An 8,897-nucleotide genomic window follows, 5' to 3' on the forward strand; every position below is an offset into this window, starting at 1 on the left:
AAGGAAGATGAGTCTTACAGGCACCTTGCCCTGACATCAGATCCCTGCAGAGCTCTGCCCCCAGGTGTTTGTGTGCTCAGGTCAGACCCTGATGCTGCTGATCCAAAAGCTGCTTTGAACAAACATGTAAAGCTGTAGGTGTTTGTAAGTGTGTTGCTGCACACCTCAGGTGCTGCTGGGGTGAGCACACCTCACTGGGCAAAGGAGAGCGTTGGGCTGACATACAGACTGCCCAGAGGGTAAAGTTCCTCCTGGGCTCTAGGAAGATTAATTTTAGCTTAAATATTTTTAGAAAGTGAAAACCAAATTGAAAGCAAGCAGAAGTCAGCTGAATTAGTAACTTCATTACTGTCAACATGAGCAGTTAAATGCTGAATCGCCGTGTGGCAGTGACATGGTCAGGACACCCTGGTGGGAATCGATGCAGAGGCCGTCAGCTCGTTGCAGATGTCCAGGGCTGGACAGGCAGCCACCCCTCACACAGCACAGTGCTGAATCCACGGCCCCTGTGGCAGCCTGTGGGCAGTCTTGTTCTTCTGGAGACATGTTCCCATAAATCATTGTTAAAATAATGCAGAGCAGGAGCTGCTGTGGCACAGAGCACTGCAGAGAACTGGGGGCAAGGAGCAGAGGCACCTGAGCCCAGACCAGCACTGCCTGGGCAGTGGCAGGGCGGGAGGTGATGGGAACAAAGGCAAACCCTGGAAATTCCCTCTAAATGTCAGGAAAAACATTGTAGGATGTTTGACACATTCCAAGCTGCAGAGGATCTGAGGTTTGGTTGGGTTTGGAATGAATAAGAAGTAGATCCATGTGCTGTCTCGTGGGTGTGGAGCTGGTTGTGAATTCCCTCCAAAGACAGGTTCCTGCAGCTCCGTCCCATCCAAGCAGGATCTGCTGGAGAGCAGCTCTCCCTGTCCAGCTGCCACGTCACGCACATGAAGAGGTGACAGTGTAGCCAGTGTCTTGGCCCTGTGTTTGCCCGGGAAAGCGGCTGCGGGGCTGGGAACGCTGAGCTGGGCCGGGCAGAGCCACGGCCGGCCCCCAGCCCCTCGCCCTGCCCACGCTGCTCTGCCCAGGAACAGTTATTTTTAGGTCACTTACCGCCACTAAAACATACTTGGACTGCTTTCAGGCTGACTCACAGCTGAATTCCTGTTCTGGAGGCATTTTCAGTCCACACCCAAAATAAGGGAAGACAAAACAAAATTAAACAAAAAACTCCACTGTCTGGATCAGAACCAAAGCCCAAAGCCCGTGTCCAGCTGTACTAATGCTGGTCCCTGCAGCCCAAGTGTGGCTCTGCCTGGGGTGAACCTGCACCCACAACCCACAACCCCGTTGCTCATACCCACACCTGCACCCACCTTAGCCCTGCTTAGCCCAGCTCAGTTTAACCAGGTAGTGCTTTGGAGCTTTATTAATTTTAATTTGTCCATGCACTATTCAGGAGCAGAAGAATTAAGCAGAGAGGAACATGTATGTCATTGTTGAATATGTTGAATGTAGTGGTTTTTATTCTATTTTATCACATTTTTAATTGCAAGACCAGCAGCACCACAGTAAACTGTGTAAAGATCAGAACTTTCACTCATTAGTTTAGGGAAAGGGAAGTCATGGAGACTTTAGAGACTGCCACTAACCAAAGGTACAAACCAGGGTTGTCTCAGAAGGGGGAATGGACCAGAGCCCAGCAGGTCTTTGAATCCCTTTGAGGTGCCTGGGCTGTGTCTGGAGCTCCCCAGCTGGAGAGAACCTGCCGTGACCAGTGCAGGTCACAGGCGACCAGGCACGTGCTGGGCAAAACCAGCATCACTGTGATGAAACCAGGTGATAGGATGCTGGGAGCTCTGTTCAGCACTGGGATCCCAAGACACAGGCACTAGCTCTGCCTTTGCACCTTTCTGATGATGGATCCATGGTATATATTGACAGAAAGAGCGTGTATTTGAGGCTGATGATTACCCGTGGGCAAATGCCGTGCCAGTGTGTACACAAGCAGGAACCCAGAGTGACTCAGTCACTTAGGAGGAGCAGATGCCCCTACTCACCTCAGTGGACACAGCAAAACAAATAGCTGAGCATATTAATCCATAAAAACTGTCACTACACGTTGTTTACTAAAAGAAATTAACTCGGGCCATCGATACATGGGCACAGGATGCCACGTGCTGTACAGACACCTCTCTGGAGAGGGCAGTGGCACCCAGTGTGCCCGTGGCTCCAGCCCTGCCTCGGGGCTTGGACTGGATTTGTTGGGCAGGACAGTGGGGCAGGACCCAGGCAAGACATGGGCAGTGACACCCAGATGCTGCTGGGCTGGCAGTGCCTCCTCTTCCAGCAAACCCAGCCTCGAGGAGGAAATCTAAATTGGCAAAGCAACTTGAGCTTCTACATGGCTGTTTCTGTGCTAAAACATCCAAAGCAGGTAAGTTTCTTCCACATTTCTGCAAAGAGCACAGGGTCACCTCCCAAGCAGGCACAGAAGTGCTGCTGCTGTGTGGGACTGGGAACCAGACCCTGCTTTGATAACACTGTGACAAGGCTGTGTCAAGGCACAGGACCATGTGACATGGACCAAGGCAGGTGTTGAGGTTTCATGGACACTCCAGAGATCAGCAAATAAAGTAAAACAACACAGAGGAGACTTTTTCTACTTTTTAAAGCAGTTTATTATCCTGGGGCTGGTGCCACCAGCACAGCGAAGCACATTGCAGGTGACTGACACACCAGAGAGCAGAACCCAGGATGACCTGGGTGAGACTGGATGGGTTCCCGTTCTGTGTGCTAGGGAGCAGTGAGTCCCTGGGCAGGCCCGGGGCCCCTCGGTGCCTGCAGGGGTGCAGGCAGGGGAAGGGGCTGCCCACACCCTGCCCACACCCCCTCCCAGCAGCTCCTGGTCCAGCCCAAGCTCATATGAGCTCATTCCTCCGTCGATCCTTCCCCTGTCTATTTGAAGCCAGGTTAGTCCATTGGAGAGTAACTTGTGCTGCTGATTGATCCTGCAGGGATCAGGCAGGGACTGGCTCCTCATTAGCTCCTGGTTCATTAGTAGAACTGCTAATGAAGTTTGAACTCTGAGGTCCAAATTCTGCTTCAGGCTATAGATTCCACTGGCACTTGTATTAAAGACAGGTAGCTCCATACTCTGATAGGTGGCTGTGAGAGCCATGTGAGCATGCCTGGCTGTCCTGGTGATGTACAAAGCACATTTTAGCCCAGCCCAGGCCCACGTTATGGCTCACAAAGCAGCTGTCTGAGAGCAGTGCATTTTCCCTCTGAAAGCTGGCTTGATGGTCTTCCGATTGCAGTATTAATGGGCTGTGGGACGTCACACTCCGAGAGCAGGGTCCCGCTGTCCTGCTGGAAGCCAGCATCCCTCCCAGAGGCAGCTCAGCAGAAGGTCTCCCATACAATAAGGTAACAGGTGCATTTAGAGGAACACAATCAGCTCATACCTATTCTATTGCATAAATAAAGTTATCTAAAAAAATGGCACATTGCTGAATGCTCTCCCTAAGAGAGTTTCCTCCCAGACCTCTCCCACTACAAGGGGTCTCCTTATTCACTTCCCAGTGGTTGTCAGCCTGCCCAAGAGCTGTCTTGTTTTGGCCATCAGCATCTCTCTGAAGTGGTCACCCATTAGGAAATAAAAAACAGGATTAATGGCACTATTTAGAAAGGCAAAGGGTCTCGTGATGACGTAAATGGTGCTGATGATTCCCTGTGTGCACTCAGAGACGTTCAAGGCCGGTATGCGGGATGCGAGCCGGATGTTGCGCATGACGTGGTAGGGAGTGAAGAGAAGGGAGAAGATAACCACGGTGAGGATCACCAGAGTAAGGGGCTTCTCGAGGGTCACGGCAGAACTGAGTTGCTCTCTCCTGTTTTTAAGAAAACGAACCATCTTCACGTAGAAGCAGCACATGATCAAGAGAGGGATGAGGAAACCAAAGACAGTCAGGAACATGCTATAGATGAGGTTTGTCGCAGGGTTTCCAGAGCTGGCATAATCAAGACACTTGTAATCATTGGTGGGTGTTAGAGGCTCCAGGAAATGCACCAGTGGCAGCAGCTCCAGGATCACCCCAATCCATATGGCAACGGACACCATAACAGCTGTTCTCCTCTTCTGTAGCATGTGGTCCCTGAAGGGGTGTTTTATGAGCATGTACCGGTCAACGCTGATAGCGGTGAGGAAGAGGATGCTGCTGTACAGGTTGGCATGCAGCAGGAATCTGTTGCTGTGGCACAGGATGCCCTCGTTTGCCCACTGATCTTGGGAGTAGCTGTTCACCAGTATTGGCAGAGTGCACAGAAATAACAAATCTGAGATGGATAAATTGAACAGGTAGATGTTGCCGCTTTTCCATTTTTTCAGGCAGAAAATATAGCCAAACACCACAATGGTGTTTCCAATGATGCCTAAAATGAACTCAAGGCTGTACATGGTGGAGAGATAATACTTTTCTAGTACTCTGTTCGTCAGCAAACAGTCACTGGTCTCGTTCACAGCCTGGAAAATCAAAAGGAAAATAATAAACACCAAACCCAAGTAAAAGATCATTGCGCAGTTATTGTTTTGTCATTGCTGTAATCAGTGAATGTAGCCTGCTGTTTCCTTCCAGCCTACAGGGTAAGTAGATACGTGACCTCAAACAACATCTCTCACACATGGGATCAGTACTTGCAGACACTGATCAGAGTTACTGAACAAGATGAAAACTCGCCTGAGCAACGACCTGTGTGAGGAACTTGCAGCAGGAGCATCACCTGAATGAAGGCATCAGTCACGACGTGCCAGCTGCCGCTTGGCCAAACCCAGGGCAGTGCCAGGAGCCAGGAAAGTGAAACCAGCCCGTGGGTGCCCTGTCAGCGCCTCGTGGAGTCATCTGCCCCTGTTACCCAACGCCGGTCCCGTGGGTCCTCACTTGTCACTGAGGCAGAGGTTTGCTGACAGGGTTGGTGAGGGATGAGCACATCGACGGCAGCGCGGCCGTGCTCTGACAGCGCTGCTCGGAACTCGTTAGGAAGCCAGGAGAGATGCATTTGCTAAATTAACCCAGCCCTTCATCGGGCACTCTGAACACTTTGCTGGTAACTGGGTACCAGAATCGCACGGAAGATGGAGCACATCTCCTGTGTATTCTGCCAAAGCCTTCTTGGAAGCTGCATCACACATGAGCTTACTCCCTTTCTAAAGGCTGGTTAAAAAAATGTTTTCAGCTACAGGGAAGGAAATAGAGCAGGATCTCAAGTGTTTACTCCTTTCTCTCCTCAGCAAAGCCACCTGACCCTGCTGTAGGGAGCTGCAGGACTCAGACAGCTTTTGGTGAGAGCTTTGGATAAAGTGTCAGCAAACAATTGGAAATCAGGGAAAACGAAATGCCAGAAACTGGGATATAGATCAAAACTGAACTCAAGCTAAGGTTAAGCATTTCCAAAGGTGCTCTGGTGTCAAGAACTTGTTCACAGGTCTCTGCCCTCAAAGAACTGTATTTCATTTTGAAGGGAGATCATGAGGCAGAACAAAAACTTCCTAAAGCTATTTCCATCAAGTCTCTACACTTACTCTGTGCCCCCCAGGAGACAGAAATGCTACAGAGAGTGCTCACTCTGCTCAGAGTGAGCTCACCTGCAGCACCTGCCGAGCCCTGGCTGCTCGGCTCTTGAGGAGAAACTCAACACCTTAGCGAGATTCTAAATCTAGAAAGCACATCACAGTCATTGGCTCTTTAAATAGCAATAATAATTTAAAAGTTCGATATTGACAGATGCATTAATTTAGCAAGCTGTTAGAAAAAGGCTGATGGATCACTTAAGGTAAGAAGGTAAAGCAGTTAAAAGCCCACTCAGAAATGGGCTTGGTAGAGGAACAGAAGAGGCTGCCCAGCACTGGACCCCTTACCATGCCCAGGGCTGTGGGTGCTGCCTCCCTGCTGGTGCTCCAAGTCCCGGCAGAGCTCTGGGATCCCGGGTGCAGCCCCCGCCGCCGTCACGCCGCGTTTGCGCAGGGTTCGGTCATTAATGAGTCAAGGCAAAGGCGGGATCTGTTTGGCTGAGCTGCCGAGATGCGAGCAACACTTCCCCTTCACAGGAACCCATTGGGAAACCAGCCGGGCCGGACGGAGGGAGAGGGCACCCACTGCTCCCATCCCATGCCCTGAGACATAGCCCGGGCTGCAGGAGGGCAGAGCTGGTGGAAAGAAGAACACTCCGTTTTCATACAGTAACACATCATCACCACTCCAAAGCTCGCTGCTTTATTCAGCATTGCTATGTAAATTAGTGGCAAAGATAAAAATATAATAAATGCTAGTGCAGAATGACCAAACCGCACAGTGACTACTTCCACTCCCTCTGCCATGGGCAGGGACACCTTCCACTGGACCAGGCTGCTTCAAGCCCCATTCAGCCAGGCCTTGAACATCCTCAGGTATAGGGCAGCCACAGCTTCTTTTCCCTTTTTTCCCCCATTCCCTTTATTGTGATGTACCTCACAGTTAGCAAATATTAACCTTATTAATATATATAAAAAGCTATTGTAGCTTTTCTCTGTGGACAAGGCAAATAAATCAGCTCATATTTAGGCATTACAGAAGCTGATTTAAAATTTCCCCCATGGCTAATAACCAATACTGGCTTCTCATTTACCAGCTTTTAAATATCTTGTTCATTCAGGCAACTGCTGTTGCACTGAAGGATAAAATAGGGCTGAACAAATGGAGCATTTCTTCCTTCCTGCTGCAGTAACTCCTCGGAAAACTGGTGAGGGAGCAAGAACTGCTCCTTTATGTCATTTCAGTAGGTTTAGATTGGTCCCTGCTTTGCAGCTCTGTGACTATTGCATAATTGATTGTGTTCCTAAGCAGTTTTCTAACCCTTAGTTATTTTGAGGCCCTCCCAGTTACACAAACTGGCCCCTGTAATTCCACTGCCTTCCAGCAGCCCTATCCGTAATAAACACCCGAGCTGGGGGTCCCAGCAAGAGCTCTGTGGTTGCTGCAGCATTTGGCGCTGGCACTGCGCGCCCGCTGCCTCCCGGCGCTCCTGGCACCGCAGGCTGGAGCCGTGCTGGCCTCTGCTGGGGAAGTTCCACGCCGGGCTCCAGCCAAAACCGGCGGGGAGAACCGGAGCAGAACCCCACAGCTCGATGGGGTAACGCCCAATGGCAGCGCTGGGGCCCCTCTCCGAGCCCTGCACGGGAACAAGGGGCTGAGTGCACGGCCTGAGCACGCTGGAAACAGCCCAACCAACGCTTCCAAAAACGCCAGAAACGCAGGAGTATTGTCAGATTGGGGTTTTAGTGGTGGTTTGTTGGGTTTGTTTTGGTTTTTTTTTATTTTTGGGTTTTTTAACCAGTGTAGTACTTGAGCAAAACTTAAGGATTCTGAAGAAATGGGTAATGGGGGAGCCCTGACTGGTGGGGACACTTCAAGGATGCTTTGTTTCCTGCTTGACTCACTTGAAAGCATGAGCCCCATACACCTATCACTGCACCCTGTGGTAGCAGAGTCTGTGATCAGTCTCCCTGTGCTTGGGCATCCTTGGAGGGTTTGATCTCTGCAGCCAGAGCTGGCTCCAAACCAGGCTGTGAGCCCCTCCGTGGTGAGGCTGAGCCTTGTCCCTTGACTCCAACCATCAAATCCCATCCTCCCTTCAAGGGAAGGCTTTTGGAGACGTACCAAAGCCTTCCTATGTGGTGGTTTGTCCTGTTTTCTGGTGTGGATAAATGGTTTGCTTACTGCAGCTCCAGCCTCTCCTGCCAGCAACATCAATAGTGCAGCTTTCACTGTCTCATTTTTGCCTCACCAGGCATTTCCAATCCCAAAAGTCTATTCTAGGAACCTAAACAAAACATACAGCCCAATCAATCACGAGTCCATATTTAGGTGCTGGTGCTTTAAAGACATTTACTTCTGGTTCCAAGAGAGTCCTATAAAAATACGCAAGGGAAGATTGGCAATTTTTGGCTGGCACTGTTTCTTAGAACATAAATTTTTCTTCTGCCTTACAGGTAGGCATTCAGTGTCCCTGACACAGCTGATGCCTGAGCCACAGTGGAGGAAACACAATATTGGTGGCAGTGTGGACAGGGAGGGTGCCCCAGGTTTGCTCCAGCTGGGCACCTCCAGCACCCCTGAAGGGGGGCAAAGCCAACTTAGCCCAACACTTCAGCCCCATGCTGCTCTATCAGCAGTGTCCCAGTGCTGCAGGGCAGGAGAACAACCAAAGCCAGTCTGGGTCACAGTAGGGAAACCTGCTGAGGGATGTGATGTGAGCATGTCCCCTCCAAATCAAACAACACAACCATCCTCCCTAAGCAGTCTCTTAAGCAAGGTTGTCTTCCTGGAAACCCCAACCAGGCTCATTCCACTAGCATTTACAACCCAGAAATGCCCATCTCAGGGAATATTCTTGCGGACATGACCCTAAAACTGTATAGAAAATCAGACCAAAGGTGTTACTGAGCAAAACCCCAAAGCCCATCTTCCTCAGGAATACTAAGAGGCTGTTAATTAATTCCAAATGTGGGAGGAATAGAACTGCAGTGGAACTGCCTCTGCCAGCAGACAGGAGCCCAGTCTGTGGGTGAGCTCTGGGATGTGCTGGCAGTGCTGCACAGAGACCCGAGGAATCACTTACAGACACTCTGGGAGGGAGCACACAGGCACAGATGTGCATCCAGAGGGTGTGCAAAAATGCAAAGAGAGACCTCTTCGACCACTGCCCCTTCCCTCCTCGACAGCCCAGCCCAGCCCAGCCCAGCACCACCCCATCCACACCACCCGTGACAGCAGAACTGAACCCGGGGGCTGTGTGCAGCAGCCACCCTTGGGCCTCAGCACGCCTGCTGCTGCTTCCCCATGAATGGGACACTTGAGTGACAAAACACC

At 50.7% G+C, this 8,897-nt stretch overlaps 1 protein-coding gene across 1 annotated transcript; it reads right to left on the bottom strand.

Moving 5' to 3' along the window:
- Window positions 1-2,683: 2,683 nt before the first annotated feature.
- Window positions 2,684-5,971, bottom strand: SUCNR1 (succinate receptor 1). Its single transcript, XM_032119785.1, has 2 exons — window positions 5,909-5,971; window positions 2,684-4,516 (listed from the first exon to the last, which is right to left on the bottom strand). Exons 1-2 carry the CDS (start codon window positions 5,909-5,911, stop codon window positions 3,566-3,568), a joined length of 954 nt encoding a protein of 317 aa, XP_031975676.1. The 5' UTR covers window positions 5,912-5,971; the 3' UTR covers window positions 2,684-3,565.
- Between the last annotated feature and the right edge of the window lie 2,926 nt (window positions 5,972-8,897).

Source organism: Corvus moneduloides, chromosome 10 (genome assembly GCF_009650955.1).
Source record: "Corvus moneduloides isolate bCorMon1 chromosome 10, bCorMon1.pri, whole genome shotgun sequence".
Taxonomy (NCBI): domain Eukaryota; kingdom Metazoa; phylum Chordata; class Aves; order Passeriformes; family Corvidae; genus Corvus; species Corvus moneduloides.